This window comes from Panthera leo, chromosome A3, assembly GCF_018350215.1.
Source record: "Panthera leo isolate Ple1 chromosome A3, P.leo_Ple1_pat1.1, whole genome shotgun sequence".
In the NCBI taxonomy this organism is placed as follows: Eukaryota; Metazoa; Chordata; class Mammalia; order Carnivora; family Felidae; genus Panthera; species Panthera leo.
The window spans coordinates 109,816,557-109,835,837 of record NC_056681.1 but is presented as its reverse complement, the minus strand read 5'-3'; the positions used below and the strand labels follow the sequence as shown (position 1 = coordinate 109,835,837).

Below are 19,281 nucleotides of genomic sequence, written 5' to 3'. Positions count from 1 at the left end.
GCTCCTCCCGCCGCAGGTTTCCAATCGATTGCTCGCTAAGAAGCTCGGGTGGGAGCTGAGGCTCAGAAGTCCTGTGCAGGTGGGTGGGCGCATGCGCAGCGCGCGCTCTCACAAGCCGAGCCGGGGCGAGTAGAGCTACCAGGTAAGGGGATGGGGACACCTGATAGAATGTAAAGGGCGGTGGTCTGTGCGCTGGTCGTGACTGACCTATCACACCATCACCCACATTCCTGCCTGTGACGCTTGCAGCTGGGCGGGACACGAGAAGGGAGAAATCAGCCGTCCCTAAGGGGGGGTTTGGGGACTGAAGCTTTTTGGTTACCTTTCTACTGTATGTCCAGCTAATTAGCCCTTCTCTCCACTTGGATGTATAATGGGATTCTCCGTGTGTCTGAAGCAGCGTTCTTGTTGCCACTGCCTCTGCCTGCTCTATGTCAAAAAAAAAAAAAAAAAACAAACAAACAAAAGACGTCACCCGAACCAAACCTACTACAGTCTAACCACTCTCAACTGGTAACTCCATTCTTCCAGGTTTTCAGGCCAAAAGCCTTAACATAATCGTTGACATCGCTCTTTCACACACCGCCTCCCATCCATCAGCCAGTCTCCTTAGCTCTACCTTTAAAATACGCTCAGGGGCGCCTGGGTGGCTCAGTTGGTTAAACGTCCGACTTCAGCTCAGGTCATGATCTCGTGGTTCGTGGGTTCGAGCCCCATGTCGGGCTCTGTGCTGACAGCTCAAAGCCTGGAGCCTGCTTCAGATTCTGTGTCTCCTTCTCTCTCTGCCCCTGCCCTGCTCTCTCTTTGCCTGTCTCTTTCTCTCGAAAATGAACAAACTTAAAAAAAAAATTTTAATATACGCAGAATCCGACCGCTTCTCACCACTTCCACTGCCGGTGGTCCACTTCCACTGGTGGTCCAAGCCACCGTCATGGTGGCTTTACAAAGTTTATCCTTATGCTTGATGCGAATGGATGATGCTGAAGTGTATCGTACCCACAAAGGGGGGGTTTTAAAAAGAACCTGGAACCCCTTAGGCACCCCCCACCCCCGCCCCATTCCTAAGACCAATGGATTACTTCTGTCCTATAAAAGTTGAAAAAGCCATGCTTTTATGCATGGAGACATGAATTAGCAGTTCTTGCATACCTTTTCAGTAAATAGGAAGATTCAAACTTCTATTATTAGATTAACAATCTAATGTTTTTATTAAACTATATTTACAGTAAATAGGACCTAGAACGATTTTGGAATTTAGTGATAGAAGTAGGAGCGGGAGTAGGTGGAGAGTTATTAGGGCATTTTCTCATGTAAATGATGGTTTAGTGCTTCTGATATGGTGTGTGTATTTGCCCCGTTGGGTTGTGATTAGTATATAAAGGGAATATAGGGCTGTAATAATAATGTGTGTGCCTACGAGGATAATAGTAATATTGGATCATGAGAATGAGGCTATTACTACAGATAGTTCTCCAACTAGATTAATTGTAGGGGGTAGGGCTAGATTTGCAAGGCTGGCTAGTAGTCATCAGGTGGCTATTAAGGGGAAGAGTGTTTGCAGACCTCATGCTAGGATTATTGTTTGGCTCTGTACTCGTTCATAGTTTGAGTTTGCAAGACAGAATAGTATTGATGATGTTAATCGGTGGGCAATTATTAGGGCTGTTGCTCCTAAATAGCTTCATGGTGTTTGGATAAGAACTGCGACAATAATTAGGGCTATATGGTCCTATACTTCTAAGAATTAACTAAATGTTTTGATTTATTGTTTTACGTTAGTTGAATTTATGGTTATTTGGGCTAGTTTTGGCTCAAGATGGCCAGTTTGATATGAAACCTTCTGGGTATAAGCCAGATGCTTTGTTTAAGCTGCATCTCGTTTTATCCAAGCACACTTTCCAGTATGCTTACCTTGTTATGACTTGTCTCCTCTTGTGTTTTTTATAGTTTGAATAGATTGTCTTTGGGTTTTGTCACTTGAGGAGGGTGACAGGTAGTGTGTGCGTGCTTCGTGGCCCAATTCAATTGAGCTCTCTCTTCTCAATTTACTACTAAATCCTCCTTTGGTTCTTAATTTCATAAGGACTTTTCGTGGAAAAGTGTTCTAGGATAGAAAATGTAGCCCATTACTTCCCACCTCATAGGTTACAGCTTGACCTAACTTTTTTATGTTAAGATACTTGTGCTTACTTTTCTTCCTTTTTAGGGTTTGCTGAAGATGGCGGTATTGGATTAGCAAGGGGTGGTGAGGTATATTGGGATTCATCGATTATAGAACAGGCTCCTCTAGAGGGATATAAAATAAAGCACTGCAAAGTCCTTTGAGTTTTAAGCTGTCGCTAGTTCTCTGGCAGACAGATTTGTTTAGTTAGCTATCTAAGTTTAGGGTTAAGCGTAGTGGGGTATCTAATCCCAGTTTGGGTCTTAGCTATCGTGTGGTCAGAGGTGTTAAGTTACTTTCGTGCCATATTTTTATGTTAACTGTAGCTTTTTACAGCTGAGTTAAAATTTAACTTTAGCGCAGGGTGGGGAGGGGTTCCTCTATAACACGCTTTATGCTGTGGGTCTATTAATTCGTGTTAATTGTATGACCACAGTGGCTGGCATGAAATTTACCAACCCTAATTTAATATGGCTTAGCTGAACTTTCATTCATGGCTTAATTTTTATCGCTGCTGTGTCCTGTGGGGGTGTGGCTAAGCAAGGTGTCAGGCCTATCTTTGCCCATTTTTTCTATCTGGCTTCATTCTGCAAGTGGGATCTCTTCATATGGCCAGGAAGATGGCCCTTTGGAGCCCACCTTCACATACTCTCTGTTCAGAAACCCCAGTGAAGAGATCTCTTTTCCCCCATAAGACATGCTTATCTGACCTGGTTAAGTCATCACCTCCTCTGTTGCTGGGACATAGTAAACTATAATTGGCCATCTTGTGCCCAGGGAAGTATAGAAGACAGAGCTTGCCACCCTCCACTAGAACCCAGTGGAGGGCAGAGGGTTGGGTTCCCAAAGAAAAGGATGGTGGGTGGGCCAAAACAGCCTGTGTGTACTGCAGCAAATGACTGCCCTCTGTAACTGGCTTCTGGACCAGAAGCATTGATATCATCTGGGAGCCTATTAGAAATACAAAACTTCAAGCTCTAGCTCAGAATCAGACTCTGGATTTTAAGAAGATCCTGAAGCAATTCATATACATAATAAAGTTTGAGGTGTGCTTTTTTGGATAACTATTTTATCCCTGTAAGAGAAAATAATTACATGATTTTAACTATTTTGGATGGAAACTCTCCTCAAAAATGTCTCCATATAAGTGAGATGTTAAGTATACCAAGTTCCAAGTGGACAGCTTGAACATGGAGTGCTGTAGAGAGAGGCCTGGAATGGTTAGGATGGGTTTCGTGAAGGAGGGGAGCTTAGGCCAAGGAGGAAGGAAATGTCTGTGTATGTTCAGAGAACAATGAGAAGCCCATGTGACTTGAATATGGAACCCTAAAGGAGCGTCAGGGGTGAGATTTTGAAGGATCCTCCTGCTACAGTGTTAGAGTGACTAGTCCTCCAGGGCCTGCAGAGTAAAGTTTATTGAGGGATTGAAATAGACAGATTAAATGACCTGACTTATGTTTTTTATAAAACCACTCTGGAGAGGCTGGCTCAACAGGAAGAGCATGCAACACTTGATCTCAGGGTTGTGAGTTTGAGCCCCACTTTGGGTGTAAAGATTACTAAAAAAAAATAAACTTTAAACTTTTTTTAATGTTTATTTTATTTTTGAGAGAGAGAGAGAGAGCTCGCAAGTTGGGGAGGGGCAGAGAGAGGGAGACAGAGGATCTGAAGGAGAACTCAGGAACCATGAGATCATGACCTGAGCCAAAATTGGATGCGTAACCAACTGAGCCACCCAGGAGCCCCAAATAAACTTAAAAAAAAAAAAAAAAAAAAGTTGTCTTTAAAAAAAAAAAAAAACACTGCAGAGGGTGTAGGGGATGCACTGGAAGAGGAGAGGCCACACACAATGAAACTAATTAGGAAGTTGTTGTAATAGTTCGGGTGAGAAAGAAATGCCTGAACTGAAGCAATGGTCACAACTATAGGAAAAAAGCTTTTGAAGGATATTGTAGAGGAAGAATTGGCAGAGGGCTATACGAGGTCAGGAATGGGGAGATTGTAGCGACATTTATTTGAAAAAATTAGGGGATAATGGAGGTTTGGAATGGAAGAGAACGAGTCGTTGGAGAGCTTCCCACAGAAAGATGTCAGAAGGCACTTGAATGTGTGGTAGAGCTCCAGAGAAAGGTTTATTTCCATTGTCGACCAAACAACAACAAAAAAAGGTGCTGTTACTTTATCCTCTTTGATTTGTAGATACTTTTGCCATATGAAGTTGAACATGGCGGAAGAAGAGGACTATATGTCTGATTCCTTCATTAATGTCCAGTAAGTAAATTTGCACACCTCATGTAGTGATATATATAAGACATTAATGTAGACTCGTAAGTGATGACATTGATTTTAAATGTGAGTTGAAAAGTCAGTTTTGTTGCTTTGTGGAAACACCTCCTACATTTCTGTACAAAGATACCAGGAGCCTTTTCTTCCCTTTTAATGCTAAACATTTGACTTCTGCCCTTGATTCTTGTTATTTTCCTCTTCCAAGCAAGTTTACACTTTTGCTTTATTTCATCTTACTGTCTCTTCTAGCTCGTATTCAGCTTTGCTCTTTATTATTTCCAACCTCCTAGAAAAATTAGTCTAAAATTACTGTTTCTTCAACTCTCTATTTTCTTCAGCTTCCTACAATCTGGCACCAGCTTTCATTATTTTTACTAAAATAGCCATTCTCAGAGGTCACTGATTATGTTCTAAGATCAATGAAAACAAAGGTGGTCATCGTGGTGGTGCTGAAATATTAAGTAGCATCAGGTAAGTAAGTAGCAAAGTTACGAGAAAACTGCATGTCCTCGTCTAAAATAACCTTCTCCATTATTCTTCAGACAAGACATCAGACCAGGATTGCCAATGCTGAGGCAAATCCGAGAAGCTCGTCGAAAAGAAGAAAAGCAACAGGAAGCTAATTTGAAAAACAGACAGAAGAGTTTAAAAGAAGAAGAACAAGAAAGACGTGACATTGGATTGAAGAATGCACTAGGCTGTGAAAACAAAGGGTTTGCTTTGCTCCAAAAGATGGGATATAAAAGTGGTCAGGCCCTTGGCAAAAGTGGTAAGTTCCATCTGGACATAAGCAGGTGTTCCTAACCACCAAATGGTGCTCTATTGATGAGTGCCAGAGAGGACTCCTTATCCATCTACACAGAAAGTAAAGCAACATAGCTACTAGGTGAAACAAGCATATAGAGAACGGTGTCTTCCTACACCACTTTAGACAAGTGTGTGTCATCAAGAGCTACTTACCAGCCCCACTTCGCCTTCAAGGCACCAACAGCGGGGATGGACGAGGCTTACAACGGAGGCAGCAGCTAACAATGGTGATAAGAGAAGGGTTGAGAAGTACAACAGCCAAAGGACAGTGAAGCAACATTGAGGATGATGGCAGGACACCGCCCTGCTCGCTCTGTACCTGTGCCAGGTACCCCAGTGAGCATGTGGTTGGAGAAGCTCCATTCTCGCCTCCCTCTTTAGGAAGGTGTAGAGGCCATATATTCATAGTAGATTCTGTAAGCCATTTTTCTTTTCTTCCTTATTATAATTGCTTTGATCTTCACCGAGCAAGGCTTTGCTTTCTCTGGAAGCTGCCACTTTCTTGGACATACATCAGTGTTTTCCCTTCCTGAAACCCTAACTTCAGATGGCATAGGAGGCTGTGGGTCAGTCTTACTGAGGAGTAGATATTTGAAGGCAAGGGAGGTGGTTGATTATAGAGTATTCATGTTCAGATTTCAATTTCAAGTGGCATCGAAACTGGAAGGGATATGTATAGAACATTGCAAAGCTGTGTACTACGCTCACCTGTAGTTTGAAGAAGAAGTTCTAAAGTCATGTGTGTGTTTTGTTCTCTTTTCTTAGGAGGTGGTATTGTTGAACCAATTCCTCTCAACGTCAAAACAGGTATATAATTATTTCTGAGCATATTTACCAGTAATAATAACTTATGCTTAGATCTAGCACATAAACTTGCATACTAAATGGGTTTTTTTGTGGTAGCACTGTTACAGTTCTTATCCTAGGAAGCCCCCAGTAAAATATTTCTTAGTTAAACTTCTCAATATTTTAAACTAAAAGTAACAGTTTGAGTATAAAATAAAATTTAAATCCTAAAAATATGGGGGGAAATCATAACCATTAAAAATGCAAAGCTATTTTTTGCCCATTGAAATGTGCTAAGGGGTGCCTTGGTGGCTCAGTCAGTTTAGCGTTTGAGTCTTGATTTCAACTCAGGTCATGATCTCACAGGTTGTGAGTTTGAGCCCCATGTCAGGCTTCCCACTAACAGTGCAGAGTCTGCCTAGGATTCTTTCTCTCTCCCTCTCTTCCCTGCTTGTGCTATGTCTCTAAATAAATAAACATTTAAAAAAAAAAAAAAGGAATGTACTGAAAGTATTCTGAGACAGACTTATCCATTCAATGTTTTTCTTAAGACTTTGGATGAATTAAGGAGAAAAATACATATTTTATTTGGTTATTATATTTATATGGAAGTATGATAGTTGATACTGTTTTCCCAATTTAAGGAATTTTGTATTGTGTGACTATTTCATTAAATCAGACTAATGATCTTTGTAAAACTCAAATTGTGTGTTTGGGTTTAGGAAAAAAAAAATCTCCAGTGTTTTCATGTCAAATGATTTCGAGTGATTGTACTCAAATCAGAATTGTGTGTAATTTGCACCTGGTTAGAGGTCATGTTTTGAAGTGTGAAGTCATCGGGTTCTAAAGCAGTTTGCTGTTTGAACAGGGAAAAGTGGCATCGGTCATGAGGCATTACTGAAGCGGAAAGCAGAGGAAAAACTAGAAAACTATAGAAGAAAGATCCACGTGAAAACCCAAGCCGAAGAAAAAGCCGCAGAGCAGTTTCGGTAACACTTGGTATTTGAGCTATTTTGGGTTTTACCCCGTGTTTATTGTGATGTTTTCTGGTAGTTGGGCATTTAAATGGATAAAGGGAGGGCAGACTCTCGGTAGACTATTGTTTTCTTTCGATTAGACTGCGATTGAAACATAAGCAGGATGAAGTGAAGCTGGAAGGGGACCTTAGAAGAAGCCAGCGAGCCTGCCAGCAGTTGGATACTCAGAAGGCAAGCCTTTCACCTGTGTTCCGTTTGGAGAGGTTTTTCGGTGCCCAGTGTGATTTGCCATGTAATTAGGAAAAAAGAAAGAAAAGAAACTCCAGGCCTGTGGTATCTAGCCCGCTACCTGTTAAAGCTTTCATTTAACATGCAGGGCTGATCTTTGATGGTTGACACTCATGACGATGACCTGGTCGCTGCAGGAACCGGAGTAGTCTGAATCACCCAATAAGGCTCAAATAACATTTTTATATTTAATCGTTCTCTGCTTATTTGGATAGTGGAGACTCAGAGCTAGTGTGTGTGGAAATTCTGTCCACCAGAATATTTGATGAATAGCCTATTTTTAGTCCATCTTCAGTACCTCTTGTGTCCCTAACTAGTAAAGTCATGGTAGATTACTATATATTTTGGCTGTTTTTAAAATTCTGTTTTTGGTTTTATTTTTATTTCAATTTTTTTATTTTGATCTTTCCATTAGAATAAAATGACTTCAATTAAAGTCTCTAAAACATTTCCCTTGTATGTAAATAGATCTCTGGAAGCAATCTCTCACTTTTCTGTATTCCCATAGCACTTTATTTTGTGTCTGTCATGACACTTTCCTAGCTGATGTGTACTTTGTGTGTGTGTGTGTGTGTGTGTGTGTGTGTGTGCGCTCTACAAGTAAATCTCGCGAGATCTAAAACCAAATCTCATGAGATTTTTTTTTTTTTTAATTCAAGTTAATTAACATACAGTGTAGTCTTGGCTTCAGGAGTAGAACCCAATGATTCATCTCTTACATATGACACCCAGTGCTCATCCCAACAAGTGCCCTCCTTCATGCCCATCCCCTCACCTACATCCCTCTTATGTGTGTTATTTTATTCCCATTAAGATATGTATACCCATGGCTTATTTCCCTAATAGACTGGCAGCCACTGGGGGACAATACTTGAACTGAGTCTTCATCCCTATGGTTCATACAGCCCAGGGCTTTACTCTTGAAGCAGCAATCAGTAAATATTTCATTGAAAGAAATAATCCATGTCGATATGAACGTACTTGTGATAGTCTTCTGGTTAGCTGTGTTTAATTGGGAATAATTCTTTATTTTCAGAATATTCAGGTTCCTAGGGAATCATGGTACTGGTTGGGGCTTGAAGAGGAAACCGAGGAAGAGGAAGAGGAAGAAAAAGAACACGATGAAGATGAATATAAGAGTGAAGACTTGAGTGTATGTTTCGGTACCAGTTCCTCGAGCAGGGTGTCTTAAGTGTATGCCTTGGTACCATTCACATTTTGAGCCGGCTAATTATTTGTTGGGGCACACTGTTCTAACAGCATCCCTGGCCTCCACCCACCAGGTGCCTGTTGCACTTCCCCCTTGTGACAACCAAAAATATCTCCAGACATTGCTAAATTTCCCCGAGGGGAAAAATCACCTCTAGTTGAGAACTACTATATCATAGGGTTATTTTATTGACCCCAAACCGTTATATAATTTCTTCCTTTAGCTTCGGTGTACACTCTCAGCTTCAGTTTGGATGACAGATGAGCCACAAATATAAATTATCTTAATTTCTACTTTGTTGCCTGTTAAACCTCAGGAAGTGATTCTAATGAATACCCCTCTCCTGCACCCATAAACAAAGCAAAAAAACACAGCTCAAAGGAAGTGGAAATTATTCAAGAAAGGAATCCCATTTCTGTGTTTTTTTGTGTATAAGAATTTTATAGGAAGCATTTGCAATTTGAAAAACCAGTGTTCCACTTAACTGGGAGACCATTGATGAGAACTTTAATGACAAAGGGAGGCAGTGTTCACTCTCATTCCATCTGGGGAGGTAGGTTCTTTGAAGTAGAGGGAGGTTTTTAAAGGATCCTGATTAAAATAAGAGCCAGCCCAAATGTATTTTCCAAATGTTAACAAGTGGTCTCTTTGTGTCTGTCAAACATGTGAAAATATCAGGGTGGCTGGTAAACTGGGACATGTTCTAATATATTCTTCCCTTGATACCTATCCTACATGGTTAAGAGAGTAGCAGAAGATTTATAGCCTTGGGCTAATTTGGCAGGATCCAAGAGACCAGAATACCAAGATTATGTTCAATTTGAACTATTAATGTGCCTGTGTCCTACATGTAGGTACTGGAAAAATTACAAATATTGACTGGTTATTTAAGAGAAGAACATCTGTATTGCATTTGGTGTGGAACAGCCTATGAAGGTAAGAGGATACTTTGCACTTTTTAAAAATATTGAATACAAATGCTCTTTGATTTTTTAACTTTGATTTTGTGTGTGTGTGTGTATGTGTGTGTGTGTGTGTGTGTGTGTGTGTGTGTGTGGCGTGTGTACGTGTGTGTAAGTCACATCTCCCATAGACAATGGAAATTTCTTATTCCATCCAAATGGCAGTGTGGGGTCAATGTCTTAAAGCAGTGGTACATATAGAAATAATCGAGGCCTTTTCAGAAACTAAATGTGCAGAAGGGAATTTTTCAGTTCTCTATTTCAAAAGGAAGAATTTTTTAGTTACTTGAGGATGAATTTTTTTTCATGCTTTATTTTTAAAGATTCTTTCTTCAGCTGCATTAACTTGCAAGATATTTCAGATTTTTAGAATTAGCTTTTATGTAGATAGAATATTGTTTCAGAATACTGAAATCCACTCCATTTTTTTTTTTTTTTATTATAAGGAAAGAAATGGGTTTAAAATTTGCCAGATACCTTATAGGGTCAAGCACTTTCCCTTCTAACACATTCTCCCCAAGTTGGCCCTGTTAACTTGAATTTGAGGACTTTACACTTGGCAGTAAAGAATTGTTGGTTATGGTTGTATCTTTTCCCAGTTTAGCTCAGTTAAGTAGCAAACACAGCTACAAAACATGTTATGTTGAACTAATTTTCTAGAGTAGTTTACTATACTAGTATTAATCTTTTATTTTCCTCACATAAATTACAGATAAAGAAGACCTCTCTTCAAATTGCCCAGGACCAACTTCTGCAGATCATGACTAAGATTATTCTCAATAAAGTAGAAATTTGGAAAATGTTACTGTTTTCTAAAAATAAACAATTGAGCAGTTAGAATTCCCAAATTATGCCAGTTAAAGAAAGAGGGCCTTTTTATATGTTTTGTTCTTTTTGTGATTTTAGAAGCACTTTGTACTTTATAGTTGTTCATTGATTTCAAAAAAAAAAAATAACAATGCTGTTTCAGAACGCAAGTGTTATAGACATGGGCAAACACAATTTGTGACTCTGTTGTGATGCTATGGGGCTCAAGGACACCAACAGGTAACTCCCTCATTCCTCTCTTCACTTTGGAACAAAGTGAGAAGTAAGACATGGGAGTCAGAGAGAGATTAACATGTCAGCTTTATTATCAGTGATGTTGAGATAGAGAGCAAGGTTGACTTGTTCTCCTATTAGGCTCCCTAAAATATCTCCCTGACTGGACACAACTACAGACCTCTGCCTTGCCGGGGATGGAGCCTACCTTTGCCTTCTGAGAGCATTTAGCTTTCAAGGAGAGAGGACCCACCAGGGGCGGGGCCACACATGCTAAGTTCCTTCTCCCAAAATCACATCTCAGATAAGACACTTCTCTGTTGAGAGGGAATGAGCGACGGTTCACAGAGCTTGCTCCCATACTTCTCTCTCCCAAGGCGCAAGAAAAAGTTCCTTCCCTCCATGCAGATAGGAGGAAGGAAAAGCATCCCCCTCAATACGACTGATGTCAGGCAATGTTCCATTAACACTACTTCATTCTAGCCAATTTCAGAAACAAAATAATTATGATACTTGTGGGAAAATCATGAGTTTTCATGACAGTGTGTATATCCACTATAAGTGAAGATTGCAAATTTTAGCTAAAGAAACTTTAGAATTGGAAGTAATCTTAACTATCAGGTTATCCAAGTACTTCCTAAATTTGGGAGCCCTTGGACAACATTCCCAGCAGTTTGCAATCTAACCTCTGCCTTTATTTCTCCAGCCACAGAGAGCTCACTGCCTTAAAATGGATTGTTCCATTGCTGGGTAGCTATAAGTGATTTTTAAAGTTATTTTTCTAAAATCTGCTTCTCTATAATGTCACCACATATAGCTAAGGACATACCATGTAGCACACCTCTAGATATCTTCAGACAAAATTGGGCATCAAAAATCATGAACTTTTTTTAAAGTTCACAAGCTCAGGTACCACCCCTAGTGATTTTGATTCGGCTAGTCTAGGGTAGTTTCTAGATATCTGTATTTGTATAAAGTGCTAAGAATACATCTGATAAGCACCTGTGCGTTAGGACTAGTGCTACAGGTTAAATACAGAGCACTGTTACATTCTTGGGGATCCAGTTTTATAGCTAACCTCTCTCTCAGTACCACTGAGCAAGAGATCAGCCTCTTTTATTAGAAACAGTATACACAAGAACAGAGCAAAAGCATAACCTGTATTTGCATAAGTTAAGATAATCAATAGCACAACTTGTATCAGCCTTTGCCCTAATATAACCTAATTCATTTGTTCTCAAGTTTAGCTTGGGGAGCTTTAAAAATGATAATACAAGGGGTGCCTGGGTGGCTCAGTCGGTTAAGTGTTTGACTCTTCATCATCACAATTTCGTGAGTTGAAGCCCCACATCAGGCTCTGCGCTGACAGTTTCCCATCGGCAGAGGTTCTGATGTAATTGGTCACTGTGGCCTGAGCGTGACCACCTTTGACTCTGAGATGCAGCAAAACTTGAGAATCACTACACTAGTTAACTTCTGGGTGGGCCTCAGTTCTTCCTCATTTCATCCAGAAAATGAAGCATTATTTTTATGAATATAAACACACATATAAAATACTAGAGCTTATACTGTTGTATAATAGTATTAAATATTTACTTTTTCACTTAACAATAAAATTGTATTAGTAGCTGAAACAAAGGAGTTCATCTTTCCTGGGAATTACAGTCAGATACTCTCCCGTCATTTCAGCCAGTATACTGACATCCATGCAGTCATTCCCAAAGCCATGTGGGTTGTTTCAGATGGAATGGAGTTAGTTACCAGCTTCCTTTTCTACTACTGTGGGGACAACCATCCACCTGCCTAACGGCCAAGAATATTTTTAATACGTTCATGCTCAGAATACGGGAATAACTTTGATAGAATCCATGACTCCACCAGATTTGTGGTTCACATTTCCAGGTCAAGGCTTAAAACTAGGCTTACCTTGGAGAGTGGGAAACATTCCTTATTCTTATCCATTGACAATTAAAAATACAGGCTTCCAGGGCGCCTGCGTGGCTCAGTCAGTTAAGCGTCCAACTATTGATTTTGGCTCAGGTCATCATGAAATGGAGCCCTGCATCTGGCTCTGCACTGACATCACAGAGCCTGCTTGGGATTCTCTCTCCCTCTCTCTCTGTTCCTCCCCTGCTTGTACTTTCTTTTCCTCTCAAAAATACATAATAAACTTAAAAAAAAAATACAGGCTTCCAATATGAGTAAAAAATTATTTTTATTAACATAAGCCTTTACTGATTTCAAAACTAGACAATAATGAAAAACAAGGTAAGCAAAACATTAGAATTTTTAAATTTGCTTTAGGGAATTTGAATTTGCTTCAGTGAAATTTATGTAAAATTTGAAACATAATATGTCGTGTTGTCATTTACTTTTATTTATATTGTGCTTTGTTTCCTTTTCTTTTTTTTTTTTTTTTGAGTGCTTTGTTTATTTTCAAAGTCCAATCTATAATTTCTAAAGTCTTTCATTTTCCTAAAATATAAATCCAAAATACTGGAGCTTCTACAATTCAAAATGAATAGACTTTAATATACAAAATTTGTTTCCCTTAAATACCTTTTTTTAGTGTTATTTGCCATTTAACTGTTGAAATTTGAAAGTGAACATTATTATTTAGTATTAGACACATTTTGTAGGATCAAGCGTATGAAATCCTTAATACTTTTATTTCCCACCGATTCAAAAGCACTTACAGAGTTCCTGCTTTATGCAGGTCAGTAGGCTCACTGCCTTGGGGTAAATAAAAATGAGAGAGCCTGTCCCTGCTTTAAATTCATCGAAAGAGCCACACAAGAAAAACTGAGCTCCCAAGGCAAATTAGTAAGCATAATACTGAGGCACTGGACAAGAGCAGAACTAGGAAACAGTTCCATTCTGGGTGGGGGACAGTGGAACACGATGAAGTCACACTGAATTTGATTCTGAGTGTCATTTCAATACATGAAGTTATGAGGAAAGGGTTACAATATAACCCAGCACTTTCACTCCCAGTATTTACCCAAGAGAAATGAAAACATACATCCACATAAAACTTGCACATGAATATTCATAGTAGCATTGTTCATAATAGCAGGAAAGTGGAAACAACCCAAATGTCCATCAACTGATGAATGGATAAATAAATTGTGATAGAGCCATAGAATTGATTATTAGTTGGCCATAAAAAGGAAGGAGGTCCTGATCCATGCCACAACGTGGATGAACCTCAAAACCATTCTGCTAAATGGAAAAGACCACATATTGTATGATTCCATTTAAATGAAAGTCCAGATTGGGCAAAAAATCTCTTTGGGATTCTCTCTCTCTCTCTCTGTCTCTGCCCTCCTCTGTGCACTCTCTCTCCTTCTAAAAAAAAAGAAAAAAAATTTAAAGATTAAAAAGATAACGTCGTGGTGATGGTTGCACTCTCAACATACATGACGTCACTGAAATGTATAGTTTAAATGGGTGAAATGTATGGTATGTATTCCATCTCAGTAAAATTGTTATTAAAAAAAGAAGGAGATTTTAGGTAGAAACCATAGTTGAGAGCCATTGAGTGCAAAACCTTATTCAGGTAACACAGCTGACCTGTGTGGCAGGAGCTTAGTCAAGTAAGTCAGTGAACATGGGTCATGGAGTGGGAACCTCCAGAGGAACGTGGCCCTGCCAACACCTCGACTTTAGCCCAGTGAAACTCACTTCAGGCTTCTGGCCTCCAGAAGTGTAAGAGAATAAATGAGTGTTGTTTTAAGCCCCCAAGTGTGTGGTAGTTTTTCAAAGCAGCCATAGAAAACTAATACAGGTCTCAACCCCTGAAGAGTCACACATATTTGAGAGGTATTTGCCTCACAGTTTTATCTCTTCTACTGTTCTTAGTCAGAGTTTAAACCAATAGTGAGAACACTGTACATCTATCAACTGTAGTCCCTTCATCTGAGACTGTTCTGAGGACATGCAGGATTGGGACAGGCCATAGTTACAGATAGAGAATCACACAGACGTCAAGGACAGGGTTGACATTTAGATATAAAGAGTAAATACCTAAATGGAGTGTTTGCCATACTTTGTTCCTTAGTCTGCCTTCCTCTGCATAATCTCCCCTGGATTCAAAGTTGAGCCTCAGGGGTTACTTCCAGATAACATACACATCACTCTGTGTATGAATCCATCCTTTCTCTCATGTGTTTTCTACGGTCTGCTCGACCTCCTCACCTCACTATTCTGGCAGCAACACAAACAGCATCTACAAATGACAGCTAACATTTTACACCCCATACGTGCTGCCCTCATCACGTGGACAGATGTGCGGTGGCCTTCCTATTGGCTTAAATCCTAACGAAAAATTGTATAATAGATAAAAGTGTGAGACAAAATATCTCTCAAATATGTGTGGCTCTTTGGGGGTTAATCCGATTGAAGCCTACATCCTAATCCGGCTACTCACCTTCAAACAAACCTGGAGGTAATCTCTGGTGGTACTTTCTCCTTAATCCTCACAACTAGTCACTGACTCCTCTTGGTTCTGTCCCCAGTATCTTTCAGGCCGTCTTAGCCTCTCAGCCTTCTGGTCTTTCAAATACAGTCTGCTCCTGCTCCAACCCATTCTAAACACAACTGTTTCAAAGAGCTGGCTGGGTCATACCGCTGCTCAAAAAATGAAAGCCTTATTTGTTGCCTTTGGGGGTTACCAGGGCACCAACTCATTCTAAAATATTTATTCCATCTATTCCATTCTGCTTTAAAGAAAGTTCTTTATAGAATAACCACAGATGATAAAGATTACAGAATCCAAAAATCTCTGTTTTGCAACCCCTAATGAAATAATGGATCCAAACAACAATCTCCAACCATTAGGTGGAAGATTGGAAAGAAACTTTATAGTAGATTACACCACCAGAACCCACGGATCAATCTTAAGATCACTGAAAATGAAACAACCAAACATTATGTTACTCCTGAAGAGATGTCAAGGCAAGTATACAGCATCATCTATGCAGTATTCTTGGGGGAAAAAACTTGAACCAGAATCAAGTCAAGCTTCTAGTCCTAACTAGACACCATGGGGATACCATCAGTCAAGTCCTGAATGAAGGAAATTCCACAGGATATATGATCTAGTTCCTTCCTCAAATAAATGGCAAGAGGAAAGAAATTTAAAACAGGGGTAAATGTTACAAAGCAAAAGAGACATCAGCTAAATGCAATGTTGGATCCTGATTTAAACAACTGGCCAAAATATATTTTTGTGAAGAAAACTGAATACAGACTGGTTACTATACAACCATCAAGGAAATATTAATTTTGTTGAATGACAGTGTATCATGGCTTTGTTAAAATTCAAAAGATCTTATGTCAGAAATACATTTTTAAGTATTTACAAGTGAAATGATACAAGGACTGAGATTTGCTTTAAAATACTCCAGTAGAAGAAAATTTAAAAAAGGAAGGGGGGTTGGGACACCTGTGTGGCTCAGTCGGTTAAGCATCTGACTCTTGATTTTGGTTCAGGTCACCTCACAGTTCATGAGATCGAGCCCCATGTCTGGCTCTGCACTGACAGTGCACAGCTGCTTGGGAGTCTCTCGCTACCTTTCTCTTTGCCCCTGCCCTGCTTGTACAAGCTAGCTCATTCTCTCTTTCAAAATAAATGATTAAACATTAAAAAAAAAGGAAGGAGGTATATATAACAAAGAAGGCATAATGTTGATATTTGAATGAATGAATGAAACATAGAGTTTCATTATTCTGTTTTTGTGTATGCTTTAACACAAAATTTATTAAATTAAATGTGAATAATATTAGAATCATTCAATATTCCATAATATCCCATAATGAAATATTCCACAATGAATTCCAATATTCCATAATGAAAAGTTAACATGCCAGGAACCTCAGGTTATGGTGGACACTCCAGTAGGGAATGGATGTTGTGAGTTTGTTTCTAGTGAGGGTCCTGGATAATTTGAGTCTTGGAGAAGCTGGTATTTAGACTTATAAACATTTCATCTCAGATACATATGCACGTGCACGTATATATGTGTGTATACATATATATCTTCACACATGTCTGGCTTTACGGCTGTGGAAACTGTGCAGCTGTACAAAGCTCCATATTCAAGAAGTGACCCATGCTTAATTACTGAACAAAGTCCCCATGTGTTCATTTCACTGGGTCCCAAATTATGTAGCTGCCCATACACACACACTTATCTATGTATATGTGTATATATAAAAGCTAAATCACATATGTGCATAAATAACTTTATCTTCCTCCTGGATTTATCAGTGATTCAGTTGTTAACATTTTGCCCCATTTGCTTTTTCTCCCTTCACATACATAGTGATTTTCACTAAACATTTGAAAGTTGTCCCTATCATGCCACTTCACCCCTAAATATTTCCTCATGCACTGCCTAAGAATAGGACCTCTTCCTGCATGACTGCAATATCATTATCACACCTAAGAAAGTTAAAAATTATTCTATAATGCCATCTAATATGCAGTCCATACCCAAATGTTAACTGTCCCCAAAACGTCTTTTATAATTTGATGGTTTTTTTTTTTTTAATGTTTATTTATTTTTGAGAGACAGAGAGGGAGTGTGAGTGGGGGAGGGACAGAGAGAGAGGGAGACACAGACTCTGAAGCAGGGTCCAGGCTCTGAGCTGTCAGCACAGAGCCCGATGCAGGGCTTGAACTCATGGACCATGAGATCATGACCTGAGCCAAAGTCAGACGCTTAACCCACTGAGCCACCCAGGCGCTCCAGGTTTTTTTTTTTTTTAATCTCTTTTTTTTTTTTTTAACATCCAAGATACAATCAAGGTTCAAGTATCACATTTGGTCGTTATACCTCTCTAGTCTCTATTTAGAATACTTCCTCTACTTTTTTTTGTGCAATATTGACTTTCTGAGAAGCCCAAGGTAATTATCTTATAGAATGACTTAATTCAGGATTTGTCTAATAATTTCTTCATGATTGAGTTCCAGTTAAATGCTTTGGCAAGAAAACTAAATAGGTGATAGTACATAACTCTTACATCAGGAGAGGCATAATAATAGGTAGTCAGTCCCACCTTCAGTGATGTTGATTTAATCACATGGTTATTAAGGAGACCAGGAGGTCTTTCCATTGTAAAGGTACATTTCCCTTTCCCCCTTGTAACTGATATATCATCTGTGGGATTATATTTAAATCCTTTGAAGATCTTGTTCCCCAACACCTTTTCAACCAATGGTTTTACCCTCCATTGATAAACCTTGCCTTGATCAAATACTGCATTGAGAGTTGAAAACCATATTAACTGCTTTCAATAACTTTTTAGAAATAGCTATAGCCTTTGTAAAAGCCTTTCTCTGTGACTTTTCTGCCTAGCCTAAACTTGGCTCACTTTAAAAACTGTAAAATTATATGACAGGTTTTTTCCCTCAGGTTTTTTCCCAAGATGTCACCCAAATTATCTTCTGGTATTCTCTCCAGCAATTCAGGGAAACAAAGTATACCCAACATTCTTAGGTATATCTTTTCCAGAACTCAAGCCATGGCTCTCGTCCAGACTCCTGCCCATATTTGCTCCTCACTACTTGTCTAAATCCCTAGCCTACTTAGAAGTCTCACTGGAATGCCACTTCTAAGCCGTATGCCATGATACCTCAGTAGAAAGTGATCTCCTGGAAACTTCTCCAGACCGATTCTTCTCTGTGCTTACCTACTGCCTTCTAGCACAGTTATCTCTTTAAAGTGTTTGTTCTAATAGATACAAAATGTATTTAAGATAAAAAGAGTACACAGTAAACAGTAGTGAATGCAACATCTGGTTTAAGACAAAAAAAGTGAGGAGTGCCTGGGTGACTCAGTCATGATGCTTAAGCATCCAACTCTTGACTTTGGCTCAGGTCATGATCTCGTGTCTCAGGAGTTCGAGCCCCACATCTGGCTCCATGCTGTAAGTGTAGAGCCTGCTTGGAATTCTCTCTCTCCTCTCTCTCTCTCTCCAAAGTAAATAAATAAACTTAAAACAAAGTGAACTGTTATCTTTGAAGTTTACTTCCCCTATCACACCACTTCCATCCCTCCTCAGAAAACCACCATCAAAATGTAGAATTTCTTATTCTTTTCTTTCCCTTTATTGTTTTACCACATTTGTTTGGATTTCTAAACAAAGTGTTTCATTTAGCGGGGTCTGCAATTTTATGTAAATAGAATCATTCTGTATATGTTTTCTGTAACTGGCTTTGTTGGCTTAACATTATGTTCCTCAGAGATGTATCATGTTACTGCACTTAGCTATATAATTCGTTCATTTTCACTGCTATATAGTATTACAGTGTATGGAAAAATACAGTTTATCCATTCTTCTTGTGATGCACATTGTTTTTTGTTCTTTTGGCTGTTATGAACAAGGTTTCTATGAACATTCTGGTAGGCAAGCATGTAGGAACAAAATTGATGGCTTTGAGGGTATATACACCTTCAACTTTACCAGATCATACCAAATTGTTTTCCAAAGTGATTGTATATCACTTATCTTCTTATGAGTACCATATTTCTCTAAATTAGCTATTTCAAACAGTGAGATATCTCATATATTTTTGGCCTAGAAACAGTTGACATTTAATGAATATTAATTGATTTGCTAATATTTTAAAAATTTGAGAGATATTCTCCCCTATGTTTATAATAAGAAGATAAGCTCAGGAAAAGAAAAGTGTCTGAATGTTTTTGAAGTAAAAAAAAAAAAAAAAAAAAAAAAAAAAGATTCAAACCTTCTTAAAAT

The 19,281-nt window shown here is 39.0% G+C and overlaps 1 protein-coding gene across 2 annotated transcripts; it reads left to right on the top strand.

Moving 5' to 3' along the window:
- The first annotated feature begins 5 nt into the window (after nt 1-5).
- On the top strand, nt 6-11,406 carry GPATCH11 (G-patch domain containing 11). Of its 2 annotated transcripts, none has more exons than XM_042933252.1 (9): nt 6-142; nt 4,361-4,432; nt 4,990-5,216; nt 6,020-6,061; nt 6,909-7,029; nt 7,158-7,248; nt 8,342-8,458; nt 9,370-9,451; nt 10,190-11,406. In XM_042933252.1, exons 2-9 carry the CDS (start codon nt 4,374-4,376, stop codon nt 10,243-10,245), a joined length of 795 nt encoding a protein of 264 aa, XP_042789186.1. In that variant the 5' UTR covers nt 6-142; nt 4,361-4,373; the 3' UTR covers nt 10,246-11,406. The 2 variants fall into 2 exon arrangements, with proteins under 2 accessions (XP_042789186.1, XP_042789187.1); XM_042933253.1 differs by having other exon boundaries at nt 7-79.
- Nucleotides 11,407-19,281: the final 7,875 nt, after the last annotated feature.

What these genes read in the sequence shown, in the direction of transcription:
- GPATCH11 (XM_042933252.1), top strand. Translation starts at nt 4,374, where the DNA reads ATGAAGTTGAACATGGCGGAAGAAGAGGACTATATGTCTGATTCCTTC. An exon ending in AAAGCCGCAGAGCAGTTTCG is followed by an intron (nt 7,030 to 7,157) that starts GTAACACTTGGT and finishes TCTTTCGATTAG; the next exon opens with ACTGCGATTGAAACATAAGC. An exon ending in GTGTGGAACAGCCTATGAAG is followed by an intron (nt 9,452 to 10,189) that starts GTAAGAGGATAC and finishes CATAAATTACAG; the next exon opens with ATAAAGAAGACCTCTCTTCA.